The 20,890-nt window shown below is 35.1% G+C and overlaps 1 protein-coding gene across 1 annotated transcript; it reads right to left on the reverse strand.

Annotated features, from left to right (window-relative positions):
- Window positions 1-9,028: 9,028 nt before the first annotated feature.
- On the reverse strand, window positions 9,029-20,705 carry LOC127881497 (DDB1- and CUL4-associated factor 17-like). Its single transcript, XM_052429404.1, has 6 exons — window positions 20,600-20,705; window positions 19,003-19,108; window positions 18,174-18,310; window positions 16,327-16,442; window positions 11,371-11,458; window positions 9,029-9,199 (listed from the first exon to the last, which is right to left on the reverse strand). The coding sequence occupies exons 1-6, from the start codon at window positions 20,678-20,680 to the stop codon at window positions 9,041-9,043; spliced, it is 687 nt and encodes a 228-aa protein (XP_052285364.1). The 5' UTR covers window positions 20,681-20,705; the 3' UTR covers window positions 9,029-9,040.
- Between the last annotated feature and the right edge of the window lie 185 nt (window positions 20,706-20,890).

A 20,890-nucleotide genomic window follows, 5' to 3' on the forward strand; every position in this document is an offset into this window, starting at 1 on the left:
AATTTCGGTTCAGTAGCAAATATCTTACAAAGGTGCGCAACTTCTCCTATAACATAAAATTTCCGTTATACGCCGTAAATTTCCGTAGTCCTCCGTAGCATTTCGGAATGACTGTCAATTGACATCATTGTATCATGCATGATAGTATGTTGCTTTGTGCTTGGGTGAAACTCACATCTTACCATCGCGTTAATTTATTAAACGCATTAATATTTGATTTCATTATGCACTGCGCCTATTGCACAAGTCTCTCTGCACAAACCAACATACACATATGCAGCATGCAATTAACGAACAAGAATGTTGCATCTGTACACATGCATGATACCATTAAGCAGAATGTAAATAGACATTGGACATCAGGCAAGATGTAAGTGTCATCAAGCATGAAAAGGTGTCTACATACTAATTGAAAGTACCATCAAGAATCATGACACAGTCACAAAGAAGGATGTAATTTTTACCTAAATACCCTTCCATATTTGTCGGCACTGTGTGCTTAATTTCACTGAAGAACGTCTACTGGTAAATCTTACAAAAAAAGTGATAAATAAGACTGAGTAGCAATTTTTTCGGCGTTGCTGTTTAACGTCAAATTTGGCCTTTCAACGAACTTCTTAAAAGCCCATTGAATTTTAATGAAGAAGTTTCCCGCTTGTAGGTCCGAATGAATTAAATCAAATTTTGCAATTGGCAATTTGATAGAAATCCCCATAAAACATTGCACATAGCTTTCTGAAATAAACAGGCCACATTGAACGCATTCACGATATCCAACAGCTCTCTTTGCAAAGACCTATCTAGTGTTTCTTGGCCGTGTAAGATCTATAATTAGAACATCGTCACCTAAACATCTACTAATAGAAGAGCATATTTTGGGGAAACAAATTCAATAAGAGTATAAAACGTCCACGATCAATAATGTGTAGTTTGTTAAAGATATCACGGCAGTAAAAACATAGCACTTTAAAGAGACCACAATCTGGTACATTTGGTCAATTGTTGCGTCCGTGGCGGACAATACATTTTTAAAAAGAAAGCGTACAAAAAGCAAACACAAAGTTCTTCGTAAGCTTGTTTTAATCTTAAAAACACATAATCGACAGTCATTCCAGTCAAATACAATACTAACAGTCAGCACTCTAGAGATCAAAATTGCGGATATAAATATTTAATTCAGGGATATCAAGTGTCTCAAGTTCGAATTCCGGAAAAAATAGCCGGTAGTCTGGGGCATTAGGTCCCTTACAGGGATAAAAGGTAAATCCCCGCCCGAGCCGTAGCTAATTGATTTATTGTAGTCTTTCTAGTTGCAATTTCTGGTGAGTACAATGCGGAATATTACGGATATTTGCAACATGTCGAAGATTTTCGGAAAGTAGCGAAGAGGTTTTCGTCAGTTAATATTCATGTCCGTGCCGGCCGCTAACTTATCAGAATCAATAAAAAAAGAACCAGGAAAAATCGGTACCGATCGCAAATTTCCGGAATTCCGATAAAGCTTCAACATAATTTGTTCTCAAATGATCGCGTACTCGAACGAATCTGTCCCTACGCCTCCAACTCCCTTTAAATCTCATCGGACGTACATTGATCTCAAAATCTATCCTTGACGACTCAAATCATATTTCCTGAATAGTTTGGCCTATTGACGTCCCTGTAATTATAACAATGGTCTTTGGATAAACACCGCTAAGTTGTTGCAATATAATAACCGTTTAAAATAGTTACCGGTTTTCATTTAATAAAATGATTAAGTCATATTCGAGATTTCAGCGATTGCCAATATTTTGCTTTTGTTCTCATAAGCATATGGTGCTTGGTATCTGCTATTGACTCCTATGTAGATTGCAAATATTACATAACCCTTACAGCGGCCGAGCGCAGATATCTGCATTTGGCCGCTAAAAAGAAAAATCTTTGCGCATTAATTTAATTCAAATCTCATTATCATAATCAAAATCATCATCATCGTCGTCGTCGTCACTACTACCACCACCACCATCATCATCATCATCATCTTCTTCTTCTTCTTCTTCCTCCTCCTCCTCATCATCATCATTAACAACAACAGCAACACCAACTTAACATCATCATCAAACAACAATAAACATCGGTAGCATACAATGTGCTTCATCAACCATACATAATTATATGCGTTAAAACACCATAATAGAACAGCATGAATGAAGCTGTCTATTACTCTTTTATATTTCCTATACCAATATTTTTTTTCGTTAATTGAAGGACTAGTTGAAATCTTCTATAAAAGCCCCTCCCACCCCCCCCAAAATAAAAAAAATAAAACATAATAATAATAACCCTAGCAAACAACAATAAACATAGGTTAGTTAGTATACACTGTGCTTTAGCAACCATGCATAATGAATGTTTATGACTTCGGACCGTTGTGATCAAATTTAAAAAAGCAAGATGGTATGTATGCGGCACACAAACACATAGATAATTATAGTTTTATACCTTAAACGTAGTTCATCAAAATAAAGATAAGTTATTATCTATGTAATACTTAAATTAGGTTTATAACGTATGCATATTTGTCTAAAACTTGTGAAATGTGATTCGTAAGCCGACGACAACATTATCATTCGGACCCTTCTCCCCACCTAACAATCGAGATTAAACACCTGTGGAAATCCCGATCTTATCAATGAATAAACCGGTTCAATGATGTCAAGTCAAATAAAACATACTATTACTATCCAAATAAATATCTATCAAAAAATGTAAATTGATATACCTACTTAACTAAAACTAAACTTAAACGATTAGCAAGAAAAATATATAAAGAAGAAGCAGGCAAAGTAGACAAATTAATTGTAACATATGTTTTCTCAGTCTCCCACTGTTGAACAATATAAATAGTATTTATCGCCACCCCAAAAGGGATCTTTATCACACGTTTGGCTCAACTAATATATAATTGTGACAGGACAAACTGTCAACAAATACCTTGTTAATGTTTTATACATAACTCCAATCAAAGGTCAACTTCCAAGGAAACTGCGGCATGTTAAAACTGTTGATTATGACAAAATGTTGTTTAGTACAAATCAGTACAATAGCGTCTGTTATGTGGCCTATACTAATCCAGTTAAATAAAACTTTAATCGCAGAAAAGTTTAGATTCTTTACACCTTTAAAGGGGCCTTTTCACAGATTTTGGCATTTTTTTTAACTTATTCATTAAATGCTTTATATTGATAAATGTAAACATTGGATCATAAAAGCTCCAGTAAAAAATCAAGAAAAAAAAATAAAAAAAAAGGAAATGTACATTGCCCGGAGCAGGGTTCGAACCAGTGACCCCTGGAGTCCTGGCAGAGTCCTGTAGTATAAACGCTTAAGCCTACTGAGCTATTCCGCCGAATACACATTCTCGACGTATTTTATACCTTATATAAGCAATCTTCGTAGTTTCACAAAATTTAACGACAAAAAACAGAACTCTCCAAATTATTCAATCGTTTCGCGTTGCAACGCTTTATAATTTTTAGGTTTTAAAATCGTCAAAAGATGCATATAATGGCTATATTAGAGCATGGTTAATGTTCAGTATTACTGTTTCCTCACAAATATCATAACTAAAACGAAAACTTACGAATCTGAAACAACTTTTTTCAATTTTGTCAATTTACCAAAGCGTGAAAAGATCCCTTAAGAAAATATATATAACAGTTTCTTTCCTGTTTTAACAAAATGATACATTTAAAAATAAATTATGAAGCATCGCTAGCAATATTAGAAAGAGAAGTAGAAGGAGAATTATTATCAATAGTAGCAGTAGCAGCAGCAGCAGCAGTAGCAGCAGCACCAGTAGCAGTAGCAGAATCAGTAGCAGTAGCACTAGCACTAGCACTAGCACTAGCAGTAGCAGTAGAAGTAGAAGTAGCAGTATCAGTAGCCGTATCAGTAGCAGTAGCAGCAGCAACAGCAGAAGCAGCAGCAGCAGCAGTAGCAGTAGCACTATCAGAAGCAACAGCAGCAGCGGCAGTGGCAGCGGCAGTGGCAGTGGCAGTAGCAGTGGCAGTAGCAGTGGCAAGTAGCAGTAGCAGTTGCAGTAGCAGTGGCAGTAGCAGTGGCTAGTAGCAGTAGCAGCAGCAGCACTGGCAGCGGCAGTGGCAGCGGCAGTGGCAGCGGCAGCGGCAGTGGCAGTGGCAGCGGCAGCGGCAGCAGTAGCAGTAGCAGTAAGAGTAGCCGAAGCAGTAGCAGTAGCGGCTTTTTGCTTTTTTGTTTTAGAAGTGTTTGTCGTATAAGAAGAACGCAAGGAAGACAAATTAATTGTAACATGTGTTATCTTAGTCTCCGTTGTAGTAGTATTTGTTGTATCTACACAGCCATTTTTCAGTCACCTGAGAGACATGTTTTTATAAGAGATTTAATTGTGGACCAATACATCGTGTATTAATATCAGTGTACCCACTGGGACACCACATGGGGCGAGGATTAACAGATAAACTAGGCCTTCAATTAATTATGCGCCTAGAGGCAAACAATACTATAACTTACTGATAATTTTAGGATTGGGATGTGTTTGTATCTTATTTGAAATTAGCTAGCTTAATTCAAAAACTAATTATAGCCTCAATATTATCACAAGAACATCATCACATATTCATTGTGCAATATATAATCATATCACCATCACAATATGCCAGAGCGTTAGTATTTATTGTGCATACATATCCTACAGCAACATTTACAAAACTTATTACAAACCAACCGCTCAAGCTTTAATTAAGATTGATTTCAATTTATATTATGACATACATTAAAGATCACTGTCAATTAATTAAAAAATAGCTTGATGCTTCGTACTCAGCGATTTAAATAAAAGAAACGTTGCGTACCACAATAATTGGGGTTAATAAAAAAAGTCTGCAATTAAAATAATCAAATTTAAATAATACTAGATTAGTTTCAAATTGTCGCTCAAAAAATGTATCAGTTATATCAGTTACTAGGGAATCGATTTGTTTAATCTCCGCAATCCAATAATAATTATGGTGTTTGTATGACAAATTAATAGCTATTCGTCATTGAATGTATGATACTCATAAAAATATTGGAAACAATAACCACAACAACAACAACATATGTGATTATGTATATATCTTCTTCAGATACTCTGTGGTCATACTTTCAAAATTATCCTCATAAGATTCATAATAATAAAATAAACACTATTGCAATCTTAGTAAAAACCAACTTAGCCGTTATGCTAATGATTTTATGTTCAGTATGCGTGTACATTTCAATATTATATAACAACAAGTGTTCACAAATACCTATGTTTAATAAATATTAAAAACATGAGAACCAATGAAGGTATTTCATTTTAATAGACTAGTTTTACCGTGTGTGTACATTCATTATAAATCTTTTTAAAATCACACTTGAGATAATGTCTTTAGGTTTTGCTATTTCTAATCGATTTAAACACCATAAAACCACCGTATTTTCTCTTACATTCTAAATTTCTTACATTCCTTTTAAGCCAAAATATTTATGTGTTTTCATGATTCTAAATTTTCGGACATACGGATTTTCGTACAGTCAGTTAAACAGCGCTATTTTATCAGATTTTGACCCTGTTTTTGCTTATCTGATGACCCTTCGGTCATGCATTTCTTACAACCGGATTAAAGTATAATAAAACAGAATCATGCCTAAGGGCAATCGACCATTACATTGCGTACTTGGGTAAATTACCTTGTAAACCTCTAATAAGCAATGGTTCCTTCCAACAGGCGTTTGAAATGATATCGTGTTAAGAACAGCCAACGTTTATTGTTTTACTTTTTATATATTATTTCAGTTGATTGCAAAGCTGTTAAGTTGCATTTTTAAAGTAAAGAACGAAGGGAACAACACAATAAAATTATGTACACTGATGTACTATTTCTACTTCAATTAAATAATGGACAAACAACATAACACACTTGTCTCTAAATATTTTTCGTATTTAAATTTTCCAACACGAAAAACAATATCTTTAAGTGAACGGAAACTTATAATTATTACGGCATATAGTAAAAGCAGAGTTGTCTGAACCATAAGTAAAATAAAAAATAAAAAATGACACAGCTTATTTTTCCCTCAAGTGTTAATGATAATATGGATTAACAATTAAAATACATAAAGTCAATTGTGTTGATTACTCGTTAATGACCTTATCGCAACATCCGGGCACTTGCGTCAGTTAGAGTTACATGCCCCTTGACGACGGTGAAAACAAAAGCGCTGTCGCCATTTTATTTGCATTGAAATATTTAACACTGTTCGCAATTTTCTAAGTTAAGGCACATCTTCGCGACCATTTTTTAGAATAAAAATACCCCGAAATAGAAATTCTTTCATAATAAATTAATTTTATGAACGAACACAAATAGGATAAAACAAACAACCAATAAATTTTAAATATATGCACATATAGTAGCTGTTAGAACCTCTATATTGTTACCTTATTACCTTGTTACGTATTAAATAAATTCTCATGATAAAGTTATTGTTTTTATTTAATTCACACCAATTTCGAACACTTTTTGTTTCCGCATGTTAGGTATTTGAATGCCCCTTTTTCATCACAAACCGATTATCTCGTTATGATCGGATACTGTCCAGACAAAGAAAACACGGTGTCATAAAGCCAGCTGGGGACCTATACTTGGGGCTCTGCATAACCACATGTGGTCATTAAACACAATTATGATACCTCTATGTCATCTCTTGTCATCTGAGCAGTCATTTAAGCCAAAAATTTTATGCCGAAATAATTGAATATACAAACTTTGCTTTATAAAACACGTTGAACACCTTTAATAAACATTGAATTAAATTAAATGCATATGTTTCATTTGATTGTTTGCATCATTCTTAAAATCGTGTAAGCTTTTGTATTCTGGTGTTTAAATGCCCTTTGTTTTGCATAATCCGATTATCTCGTTTTGATCAAATATTGTCCAAACTTAACTGACAAAAAGGTGTCAAACCACACTGGGTGGCCCAGACAGTGTCATTTAACACGATATATGCCACCATGTCTCCTCTTTCTGGTAGTATTAAGCAGTCATTTGGATGAATAATTAACGCCGATGTACTTAACAGTTGCTTAAATTAGATATGTGACATATGGTCAAATAAAAAGTCATGTCCAATTTAGATTATCAGAAATTTACACCGTAAAGATACTAGCCCGATTAATTTATTAAAGTATTTAATAATTATAAAATTTACGTAAAAAAACAAGTAACGTATTTAGCGTGTATCAGTTAATTAAAAAGACGTCATTCCGTATTAAGATTTAATGTTACGACAATAAACGATCGACATCATAAAAAGAAATTACGTTGACAGCAACCGGGGGTAATAATGTTTGACAAAACAAATATTTATACAGATATATGTGTGTTAATTTTAATATTTGTCACTCGTACTCATTACAATGAACACAACTAAGGCTTTCAGTAAGTCATGTACCAGATTCCCTACGTATTTTACAGCTTCACATTAGCATGATAAATTGACATAGTAGAAATATAATCATAATGTTCGAAGATGAATGAACCCTGAAAAGAAAGACAATAACTCATTACATCAACATCTACAAGGATACTCCCATTATTACAGAATAACGAATTTACCTCCGGTGTCTCAGTGAGAAAGTTAATCATGAATGTCGTCGTACTCGATCATCGGCCACTTGGTCGGGTCATCCAGCTTGCAATTTGTACGGACATTCATTAAGTCCAATTAGTTTTATTTCTGATCATATCGGGCTTTCGAAATGCAATCTAACCCGTTCATAATAGTCAAAAGACATTTTAAACACCAATTACAGGACATTTAATTACCTATCGACTTCCCAATAGGAATGCAATTGACGAAATATCAGCAGAGGTGCTCAATCAGCGTAGTAAATCGACCGTATCTAGGGCATTGTTTTCACCGTCGCTAAGGGACTGCCCCTTTTGTGACGTCATCGCGATAAGGTCAATTCTTACATTCAACCGTTTGCAATAAATTCTTATCAATAAAATAAAATCAACAAATTATTTTAATACAACACATGTTTGCTCACCACATCCTGGTGTCCAGCATCTTCCAACCAAAACTCTCGCACCAGTTTCATATTGCTGTTGTCATAGAAACAAACTTTGTTGCGCAGGTCAGCATTCTGATTTGTCACCGAAATGTAGGTCAGGTCAAGGTCATCTTCGTAATCAACCGAGTGTGAATGACCTTTAAACAAAACATGCTAGTCAGCATATGAAATAATCCTTAAAAATATTGCAATTATAAACGTTGGATTTTACATGTTCTACAAACATCTCAATTAAATAGATAAGAATCTAAGTTTTCATACAATTAAAAAAACAGGTTTCCTCTTTATACAAATAATACTAGGGTGCATAATCAACGGGTTGTCAGGGGTTTACACACAGGGTGGACAGCATGTAAAAACATTTTAAGAACTTTATTTTTGCAAATATCTCAAGCTATTAAAATACATTGGCAAAATCTATATTGCATAAAAGACAGTTTTTCTTGAAGTTTGTGCCAATATCTTAAGGTATGAGAATAAATCATTGAATACGTCTGAAATCAGTAACAAAATTTAACGCTGCGTGCACATTACCGTGTACAATGAATGCAATAAAAATGGATTTGTTTGACAAGAACACATGTTCATTAAATAAAAGTAATTCTGATGTATTTCACATTGCCATAAGCAGCACAAAAATCTGTCTTTTATGCACTAGTTGAAGTTTTTAAGAAAACTTGTTTAACGAAGTTATTTGAAATAAAGCACCACTTACTGTCGTGTTTAAATCCCTTTAAGGTAAAAGATGGAACCACAAAAAGTCATGTGTTCCTGCACCCTGATACTAAGTTGAAGTAAATGTGAGTTGAAGTAAATGTGAGTTGAAGTAAATGTGAGTTGAAGTAAATGTGAGTTGAAGTAAATGGCTACTGAATACAAACAAACTATGACAAAATCTCCATGTTTACATGTAAATTAAATATAATAATAACATGCTAACTGAATAGCACAAATTTCCTGACTAACAACGTGTTCATTAAAGAATCTTACAGTATCTGTGTCGCTGTTAACTTCATCGATGGATTGTCTCTTCTTGATAAATCGACCTGACGAGGTATACTGGGGCTGGACCCGCTGTTCAAAGGCAAAATCAGGTCATATAACAGTGAAAACATGTAATGAATGCATATGCAATTAGAACAAAAGAATCTAGCATCCTTCTCTGAATCTAATTATTATCTGTATAATATCTGTATATCATCATCATCATCATCATCATCATCATCATCATCATCATCATCATCATCATCATCATCATCATCATCATCATCATCATCGTCATCATCATTATCACTGTATCTATATTCATCATAATTGATTATCTATTCATCCTCATCAATATCATTACCATAACAGTACAATCAGAAAAGTAGACATTTATTAAGTGTCATTAACATAAATCAACATATCATTTGCCGACGAAGAGACATATAGACAGAGAGAGAGAGCTAACCCTCCAAGAGACATATAGACAGAGAGAGACTCAGAGAGAGCTAACCCTCCAATTATAAACAGGTAAAGGAAGTATCTTCGAATGAAAGGCCAGTAAGGGACTTACACCAAAAGTTACTGAGAGCTAAGGGATGACAGTGCACTAATTTTTTTCATATTATTTGGCTTTTCTTTCTATAAAGCCTTCATTTTGAAAGGAAAATCTTCTTTATTTACTTACAGAGACTCTGACTGACTGGCAACATATGCAATAACAAGAGGCCCATGAGGGCCTGAGTCGCTCTACTGCTAAAGAAGAATTTTCTCAAATTCAAGGGAAGATTATTGTGTACTTATTTCTCCGATACTGCTTATATTCAATAGCGTTCAAGTTCTCATTCATATAAAGATACTGTGCAAATTTGGAAATAACTGAATGAAAACTGTGGAATTAATTGCGTAAACAAGCAGGATTTCAAAAATTTCTCATTCATTGGGAAGTCATTCTGGACTTATTGCTTCGATATTGCTCTTTTTAAAAAGGGTTTGAGTCCTCATTGATACAAAGACACTGTGCAAGTTTGCCAAGAATTGGATGAAAATTATGGACTTTATCACATTAAAAACTGAATTTTCATTTTTTCTCAAATTCAAGGGAAGATAATTTTGGACACTGATGTAACCCATTCTCGATAGGGTTCAAGTCCTCATTAATATAAAGACACTGAACAAGATTGTAAAGAATCGGATGAAAACTGTGGACTTTATCGCGTTAACAAGAAAAAGGCTTACGCACGCACGGACGGACGGACAAACGGACAACGGAAACCACGCCATGACATAAGCTCTTCTGGCCTTTGGCCAGTAGAGCTAAAATGAAGTTCTTGTGTATATGGATGCATTACAATGGCTTAATACGTTCGTGAGAAACCATGTTTCTATCTAAAGTAACATTGACCTTGACCTTAATCATATCTTAATCATATGAGTCGCACTCTGAGAAAACTGGGCATAATGCATGTGCCTAAAGTGTCGTCCCTGATAAGCCGGCTAATCAGGGACGACACTTTCCGTTTTTATGACATTTTTCGTTTAAATGAAGTCTCTTCTTAGCAAATAATCCAATTAAGGCGGAAAGTGTCGTCCCTGATTAGCCTGTGCAGACTGCACAGACTAATCTGGGACGACATTTTACATACATGCATTATGTCCAGTTTTCTCAGAACACGACTCATATCCATCCCATGTGCAGTCCCTGGCCATAGGGATTCTACACATCAAGTTGCATTACAATAGCTCAATATGTTTTAAAGTTATTGAGTACTAACAAATCTAAAATCAGTGACCTTTATAGATCCGCTTATTCAGTGACCTTGATATATGCGCTTATAAGGCAGTTATGAACGTAGTGACAATACGATTGCTTATTTTTTTCATTCAGTTATTGAGCATAAATCATGCATCTATACTTAATAACTAAGATATTGGCCCTATCTGCAATCCCAAAATGAATATTTGATGCAAAACATGCCACATAAAACCCTAATGGAGGCTTGAAATAAGGTATTAACATACTTAATTTCATTTAAATAGAAAAATGCATTATTGAAAAAATGAGCAGAAACAATATGTCTGCAGTTACTAAAAAGACCATTCCCTACCCACAACTTATGCCATCCAAAGCTAGATTTGGATACAGGGTTTAAATGTGAAGCTTCATTAACCTAGTTTGGGTGCAAACACTGACACTCTGGTGTATAGAATAACTTGGCTTTTAATCAAGTCAAGCAATAAAGAGCCATAAAGCATCATACCATTTCCTTGTGATTGAGATCAATTTCTGCTACATTTACTAGCTCCAATGCCGTCTTGGAGCCATTTATTTCCTTTAAATCATAAACGCTGAAAGGAAAGTAACAACAAGAGCTACCCCTTGCGGTTGCAGACCGCTCATCTATTTTTCTTTTTAAAGGTGAAGGGACCTATCTAAATTTCAATCACAAAGGAGGTGTTAATATTACAAATCCAAGGGAAGTTAGCCATACTAGAATAGTATGGTTGGTTTACTTGCATTATCTCTCTTGAATATGTTTGCTACTCTCCAACTAGAGAAATTAGGTTAGGGTGTGAAATGGTGTATGGTAACCCATGGAACATGTGCTTATCAAATAAAGGTGTCTTCGTTTATTGTGTGTTTATCTAACTTTAACAGGAGGGAGGGGTGGTGTGGAGAGGGGTGTATAGTGTGGGTGTGGTCATTTATTTATTTGGGTGGAGTCTATTGTGGTATGTCAGGTAAGAGTTGTTTTGTCAAGGATATCAATCAAATCTAATCAATTGTGGTATGTCAGGTAAGAGTTGTTTTGTCAAAGTATCAATCAAATCTAATCATAAATAAAAAAGTTATGGCAATTTTAGCAAAATTTAATAATTTGACCTTGAGTCAATGTCATATAAAGGTCAAGGTAAAATTCAACTTGGCAGGTACAGTACCCTCATGATAGCATGAAAGTATTTGAATTTTGAAAGCAAAAGCCTTGAAACTTTAGAAGTAAAGTGGAGCTAAACACAAAATTTAACCATATATTTTAATTTACTAGTCAAAAAAGGGCCATAATTTCGTTAAAATGACAACCAGAGTTACGCAACTTGTTCTTTACTGTCCCCTTATGATAGTTTGCAAGTGTTCCAAGTATGAAAGCAATATGTATGATACTTTTGGGGTAAAGTGGACCAAAAACACAAAACTTAACATAATTTTCAATTTTCTAAGTATAAAGGGCCCATAATTCCGTCAAAATGCCAGTCGAGTTACATAATTTTGCCTGCACAATCCCTTTATGATAGTAAGTGTTGCAAGTACGAAAGCAATAGCTTTGATACTTAAGGAATAAAATGGACCTAACACAAAACTTAACCAAAATTGTCAATCTTCTAAGTATAAAAAGGGCACATAATTCTGTCAAAATGCACACCAGAGTTATCTAACTTTGCCTTCCCAGTCCCCTCATGTCATGATAGTAAGTAAGTGTACCAAGTATGAATGCAATAGCATTGATACTTATGAGAAAAAATGGACCTATTCGCAAAACTTAACCGGACGCCGACACCAATGCCAAGGTGATGACAAAAGCTCATAATTTTTTTTCAAAAAATAGATGAGCTAAAAAATATCTTATAAAAAACAAGAGCACTGCATAACAAATGCCACACTCGGCTGCAGGTGCAGTTTTGAATAAATGAAAGCTTGACAGAATTTTTTTTTAAGAAGTCACAGTGACCTTGACCTTAGACCTAGTGACCCAAAATTGGGTGTGGCATGTAGAAATCATCAAGGTGCAGCTACATATGAAGTTGCAAAGTTATAGGTTGAAGCACTTTGATTTCAGAGCCAATGTTCAAAACCTTGACAAAATGTTAAGGTTTAAGCACGACGCGAACGGCGGACACGAAGACGGACATGACGAGCTGGCTATGACAATACCTCGTGTTTTCTCTGATAACAGCTGAGCTAAAAATTAATTGAAAAAAGGATATCAGTAAAACTATATCAGTAAAACTGATGGATGCTCCCCAATGCTTTGTTGATAAATGGATTAATTGTGTAGAAAAAAGTGTGACCTTGAAAACATCTATTATTAGCCTCGGTGACCTTAACCTCAACCCCAGTGACCTCAAACCTCATCAAAAGGTAGAGGTCCATGCAAGGTACCTAAAAGCCAAATATGTAAGAGATCGTTGAAATATTGAAGGCACTATGAGAAACTGTAAGAAAAGTGTGACGGAAAAATGTATTATTAGCCTCAGTCACCTTTACCGCTGTGACCTAAAACCTCATCAAAAGGTAGATGTTTGTGCAAGGTACCTACACGCCAAACATGTAAGAGATTGGTAAAATATTGAAGGCCCTGTGAAAAATTGTAAGAAAATTGTCAGGGAAAAAAATCTTTTATCAGCCTCGGTGATCTTGACATTGACCGCAGTGACATCAAATTTCATCAGGAGGTAGAGGTCCATGCAAGGTACCTACATGCCAAATATGTAAGAGATCGTTGAAATATTGAAGGCGCTATGAGGAACTTTAACAAACATATGAGAAAACTGTACGAAAAGTGTGAAGGAAAAAATCTTTTATTAGCCTAAGTGACCTTGACCCCAGTGATCTCAAAGTTCCATGCAAGGTACATACATGTAAGAGATCAGTAAAATAGTTGAAATATTGAAGGCGCTATGAGAAACTGTAAGAAAAGTGTGACTGCAAAAATCTATTATTAGCCTCAGTGACCTTGACCGCAGTGACCTCAAACCTCATCAAAAGGTAGAGGTCCATGCAAGGTACATACATTTCAAGTATGTAAGAGATCTGTCAAATATTGAAGGCGCTATGAGAAACTGTAAGAAAAGTGCGACAGAAAAAATATAATATAAGCCTCAGTGACCTTGACCGCAGTGACCTCAAACCTTATCAAAAGGTAGAGGTCCATGCAAGGTACATACATTCCAAGTATGTAAGAGATCCATAAAATATTGAAGGCGCTGAGAGGAATTGTAAGAAAAGTGTGATGGAAAAAAATTATTATTAGCCTCTGTGACCTTGACCGCAGTGACCTCAAACCTCATCAAAAGGTAGAGGTCCATGCAAGGTACCTACAAGCCAAATATGTAAGAGATTGGTAAAATATTGAAGGGGCTGTGAAAAACTGTAATACAAAAGTGACGGAAAAAATCTACTATAAGCCTCTGTGACCTTGACCGCAGTGACCTCAAATCTCATCAAAAGGTAGAGGTCAATGGCAGGTACCTACATGCCAAATATGTAAGAATTTGGTAAAATATTGAAGGCGCTGTGAAAAAGTGTAAGAAAAAAGTGACAGAAAAAATATGATATTAGCCTCTGTGACCTTGACCGCAGTAACCTCAAACCTCATGAAAAGGTAGAGGTTCATGCAAGGTACCTACATCCCAAATATGAAAGAGATCGGTGAAATATTGAAGGCGCTATGAGAAACTGTAACATAAGTATGAGAAACTGTACGAAAGTGTGAAGGAAAAAATCTGTTATTAGCCTCAGTGACCTTGACCCCAGTGATCTCAAAGTTCCATGCAAGGTACATACATGTAAGAGATCAGTAAAATATTGAAGGCGCTATGAGAAACTGTAACAACAAGAGGGCCATGATGGCCCTGAATCGCTCACCTGACTATCCTTGCTACATCAACTTAAATTCTATCAGACCCATATACAATCCCAAGCAAGATTTGATTAATTAATACATTCTGATAATGAGACGTGATGAACAAACTGTGATCTCTTTCTTCTACACAAGGTCTTACTAAAATTGGCCTGGTGACCTAATTTTTGACCCCAGATGACCCATATACGATCCAAAATCAGATATTATCAAGACAAACATTCTGACCATATTTCATAAAGATCAGATGAAAACTATTACCTCTATTGTCTACACAATGTTTTTCTATGATTTGGCCCTAGTGAACTAGTTTTTACCCCAGATGACCCAAGTACCATCCCAACCCGGATTTGATCAAGATTAACATTCTGGCAAAATTTCATGATATTGGATGAAAACTGTGACCTCTACTATCAACTTAAGTTTTTTTTAAACTTTGAACTAGTGACCTAGTTTTTGACCCTAGATGACCCAAAAACAATCCACACCCAGATTTCATCAAGATAAACATTCTGACCAAATTTCATAAAGATTGGATGAAAACTGTGACCTCTATTGTCTACACAAGGTTTTTCTATTATTTGACCTAGTGATCTAGTTTTTGACCCAAGATGACCCAAATACAATCCCAACACAAATTTCATAAAGATAAACATTCTGACCATATTTCATAAAGATTCGATGAAAAACTGTGACCTCTATTGTCTACACAAGGTCTTTCTATTATTTGACCTAGTGAACTAGTTTTTGACCCCAGATGACCAAATTACAATCCCAACCCAGATTTCATCAAGATAAACATTCTGACCAAATTTCATAAAGATTGGATGAAAACTGTGACCTCTATTGTCTACACAAGGTCTTTCTATTATTTGACCTAGTGAACTAGTTTTTGACCCCAGATGACCCAATTACAATCCCAACCCAGATTTCATCAAGATAAAAATTCTGACTAAATTTCATAAAGATTGGATGAAAACTGTGACCTCTATTTTCTACACAAGGTTTTTCTATTATTTGACCTAGTTTTTGACCCCAGATGACCTAATTACAATTCCAACCCAAATTTCATCAAGGTCAACATTCTGACTAAATTTCATAAAGATTGGATCAAAACTTTGACCTCTACTGTATACACAAACAAATTGTTGACGGACAAAGGCACACACACACGCACAACGGACGCACGGTCACATAAAAAAAAGGTGACGGAAGTAAGGACAAACTGGCAACTATATGCTCCCCATTTATATATATATGGGGAGCATAAAAATACATCACACAAACAAACAATATCTCAAAACATTAATCATTTAGTTTATACCTGCAAGCATTATGAACACAAGGGTTGGAAATGAAATGAAGCCTTTAAATTTTTATAAAGTAAGCAAGGTATTTAAACTAAATTTAACTTTTTATGGGACTACAAATGCGTTAAAATACTTATCTAAGTGGTAAATGATTTATTATGTCACACGTACAATATTTCAATTCTTAAACATTGTTTACACCTACGGACTAGATGTGTTTTTTTAAGAAGTGAAGATTCCGTTTACAACAAATCCCAGGCATGCTTACCGTAACATTCCCCTGGCTGCAAGCATGTGTATGATTCTACCTGAATTGTCTGCATGGAACGCACAGATATCACGTTCAATATTTAACATCTCATCAGAAAGAGTGCTGTTCTTTGGCTGAAATTTAAATATGTATTGAACTCTTGAATCGGTAATATATACGATTGGGGTAATTGGCTACATTGAAATGGTGATAGAACAAGCATGAAAGAATTTCTTATTAATCCACTCAGAAACACAATTTGACGCATTTGAAGTCCTTTAGAAAATCAAATTAAAGTCCTTTTTTAATATATTCATGTTTGAAACACTTCATTTCAAAACCTCAGATACTGATGCGCAGCAAACAGCATAAAACTTGAACCGGCTGCGAGGTTACTGACAGGCTGTTCTCATTTTATGCTGTGTGTGCGTCATAGCCTTTTTCACTTTGCTTTTGAGTGGGAAAGGATTCTACTGGATTACTTTTATTTTCTTCTGACTTATATACAGCTCTTTTGTTAACATGGCATGTCTATGGCAGCATTCCATAACATAGCATGTCTATGGCAGCATTCCATAACATGGCATGTCTATGGCAGCATTCCATAACATGGCATGTATAGGCAGCATTCCAGCCTTTAAGTTATCGTTTATGCAGCTTTCAAGCAAATAGCAGATCGAAGCAGAAGACATTTTATCACACTTTTACAGAAAATTCGGTTGATAAAATATCATCTATAATCAACGGCAGGAAATGACGTCAATATTTCGACCAAATGACGTCATAAATCTAGCGAAATAATCAAGTCAAACTAATTTGTTTAATTAAATAGGTTTACAAAATAAAAAGTGGAATAAATAGAATAATATATTAGTGTTGATTATAGATCAGATTTATCATGCTTGGCACGAAAACGAAAAAGCACTCGCCAAGACTTGTGCTTTTTGTTTTCTAAGCCTCGCATGATAAACCTGATCTATAATCAACACTAACCTATTATTCTCTATTTATAAATACAACAGAATGCTAGGTGAAAGGAGCAAAAAAAATAAGTGAAATAGTGCATGATAGGACTAGGGCATGTGGACCTACTTCATTGTAATAATAAGTTGCTCCTGAAGATTATCTTAATCTTCATCTACATTGTTCATTGCTGCAGGCAAGCTTGATTAATATGCGACAAGTAGTGAGAGAATAATGATAAAGAAAGAAAAATAGTAAAGTAAGAGGAGCTTGATAGTGAAGTGAAAATGGCTTTTGAAACCAGAATAAAACCAGAACAGCCTGTGAGTCACTCGCAGTCTTTTCAGGTTTTATGCTGTTTGCTACTCATCATTAACTAAGGGTTGGAAATGAAACATTTAGTAAGAAAGGTATTTAATCAAATTGAACTTTCTAAGGGACTACAAATGTGTCGAAATACGCATCTAAGTGGTAAAGGGTTAATGGACAGAAGGAAAGCAACGCAAAGTCACCAGCTACTTTTTATTCCCTCTCCTTCATGCCTCCCCAGCTGCAGTATTCGCCAAGAGGTTTGAACCTCAACCAGCACAGCCACAAGGGGCTCTTAGGAGCAACTTTATACGTTTTTAATCCTTTACCACTTAGATACATATTTATGCATTTGTTGTCCCTAAGAAAGTTTAATTTAATTGTATACCTTTTTAACTTGATTCAAATTTTAAGAGCTTCATTTCCAACCCTTAGATACTGATGAGCAGCAAACAGCATAAAACCTGAACAGACTGCTAGTTGCTCGCAGGCTGTTCTGGTTTTATTCTGTTTGCACATACTCATTTTCAATTTGCTTCTGAGTTGGAAAGGGTTAAGACCTGATCAAACACAAGCTTAAACACCTTTAATACCTTTATCATATCACATACGGCGGCAACTTCAAATAGTTCCCTGTGGCCTTTAGGGGAGTAAATGCAGTGATATGGGAACCCTCCTATCTTAATGTCATGATCCATGCATTTGACCTTGAACAGTACTGGAGGTCGCTCTAAAACAAACACATAACAAAACAACAGGGTCATGGGATTTTTCTCAGTTTGGTATGTTGCTTTACATTAACCCTTTGCATGCTGGGAAATTTGTCGTCTGCTAAAATGTCCTCTGCAGAATTTCAAAAATTAGCATTTTCTTAGATTTTTTCAAAGAATACTATCAGACTAGCAAACAGTTTGGATCCAGATGAGACGCTACATTCTGTGGCGTCTCATCTGGATCCAAACTGTTTGCAAAGGCCTTCAAAATTCGGTTCCAGCACTGAAAGAGTTAATATACATTTATTTTCATGAGCATTTGGGTGAATAGAAAAATCAAAGTGTCCCTGTTTTAAGTGATGGTATAACAAATAAGAAAATTGAAATAATTATAGCTCTATTTTATACTGACAAATGTCAATTTGTTCAAAACCTGCCTTATTTTGTTTTATTGAGAATTGAACAATAATATTCCACAAAACATTTTGATTATATATAGCCGAATCATGCATTTTTTGCAATTGCAATAAAAACATCAGTCTGCAGGCTTAGAACACTTATTGCATTATATATATATTTTATTTTTATTGATTTATGTGTAGAAATTGTATTACAAACAGGGTGAGATGTATTAATATTAAATTACAAATAACACAGCATTAATTCATGCTTTATATTCTTAATATTACAAGTTATATAGACAAACAACCTTTTATCTTTATGTTGATTGGAAGCCCCTGAGGCATGTGCCCGTCTTCTGCAAAGTTGATGCCAGATGTTCTAGATGCGTTTATATCATGATCAAATAGTTTATACTGAAATATATGTTAATATCAAAACACATAATTTACTCGACTTACATAGCTGTGTTTGAAAGTGTTTCTTGGTCAAATTGCAAACATACTGAGTATTATAATTTTTTTGTTTTGTTCAGGAAAAAAATTACCTTGAACAGTTTTGCAGTTTGTTGCTGTTTGATTAGAAAATTGTAAAAAAAGCTATATGCAATGATTTTGAGAACATTAAACTTACATAATTCATGTTAATTAGGCAATTCAATGCAATTATTTTGATTCCATAAAAACTAAAAAGCATTTACTTTATTTTTCCAGAGTTTTCTTCTCAAACCAGCCTAGGTCAACCATGTCTACATAATATTCTACCATTTATCAAATGCGCCTTGTTCTGAGAAAACTGGGCTTAATGCATGCCCGTAAAGTGTGGTCCCAGATAAGCCTGTGCAGTTAGAAACTTTCCACCTTAACTTGATTTTCGGTAAGGAGGGACTTCCTTGAAACTAAAAAATATGATAAAAGCGGAAAGTGTCGTCCCGGATTAGCCTGTGTAGACTTCACAGGCTAATCTGGGGCGACACTTTACGCACATGAATTAAGCCCAGTTTTCTCAGAACGCAACTCAATTGATTTTTGATGCCATGAACAAGCCTTTGATCAGTTTTTCAGAAAAATAATTGTATCTTTGTTAAAACGCATGTCTTGGTCGTAAAAAGATGACACAGACTGTTTATCTAATGCCATAGGTACATTCTTGTTGAAAAGATACAGTAAGAATGGTCGATTAAATGTTTAGGAAAAACAAAAACAAAGTGCAATCGCAAGGCCCTGGCATTATGTAATTTATGATAAAAAAACACAACAAATAACTACTTAAAGGTCGCTGTGGTGTAGTGGATATGGTGTCCGCCTAGCGATCGGGAGGTCACTGGTTCGATCCCCACTGCGGGAGCGTTCTTTAGATTTCCCCCATAGACACCAAGTACTGGTTCTAGTCCCAGGAAACGGACTCGAGAGCGTTTCAAATAAGCCTAAGGCTTTCTATGCAATCGAGCTAAAATAAATATGTTTAAACTAACTACTTAAAAACATTATACAATTGTGAAACCTTGATCGTATGTGTGGTAACAATTGTAAGATTTTTTTCTGTAAAAGTTTGATGAAAATGGCATGCAAAATATAGGTAAAGTTTCATAAATAAATTTTTATATTTACTTTTAAAAAGGGTAATAAGGCCTTAACAATAATGTCAGTAAACTGTGACAATATGCACTAGAGCACTTGGGTATATAGGATCTGGTACGAGTTTGTGTACCATAATTTAATCGAGTTGTGTTAACAGTCTTTCTCCAAATATGCCTCTTCATATATAATGAGAAACCTTGCATGAGATTTTAGCATACAGAGTAGCTCCTGGCTAGAATGCATGAATGCACAGGCTGGTCTGGAGCTACCCTGGTTGCACATGGCATAATACCCCTTTTTACTTTGATACTTATAAAATGTACTTACATGTTCTAGTATGTACTCGAAGCTATAGAACTCCACTTGTCCAGATATGAACATGATGATCAAAGTACCATGTGTTAGCATGGCATTAGTTACACCCCTGTCCAAACACCTGAAACAGTATTTGAGTCGCGTTCTGAGAAAACTGGGCTTAATGCATGTGCGTAACGTCATCCCAGATGAGCCTGTGCAGTCCACACAGGCTAATCAGGGACGACACTTTTCGCCTTAACTTGTTTTTTGGTAAGGAGGGACTTCCTTGAAACTAAAAATACCATAAAAGCGGAAAGTGTC

Source organism: Dreissena polymorpha, chromosome 5, assembly GCF_020536995.1.
Source record: "Dreissena polymorpha isolate Duluth1 chromosome 5, UMN_Dpol_1.0, whole genome shotgun sequence".
Lineage (NCBI taxonomy): Eukaryota > Metazoa > Mollusca > Bivalvia > Myida > Dreissenidae > Dreissena > Dreissena polymorpha.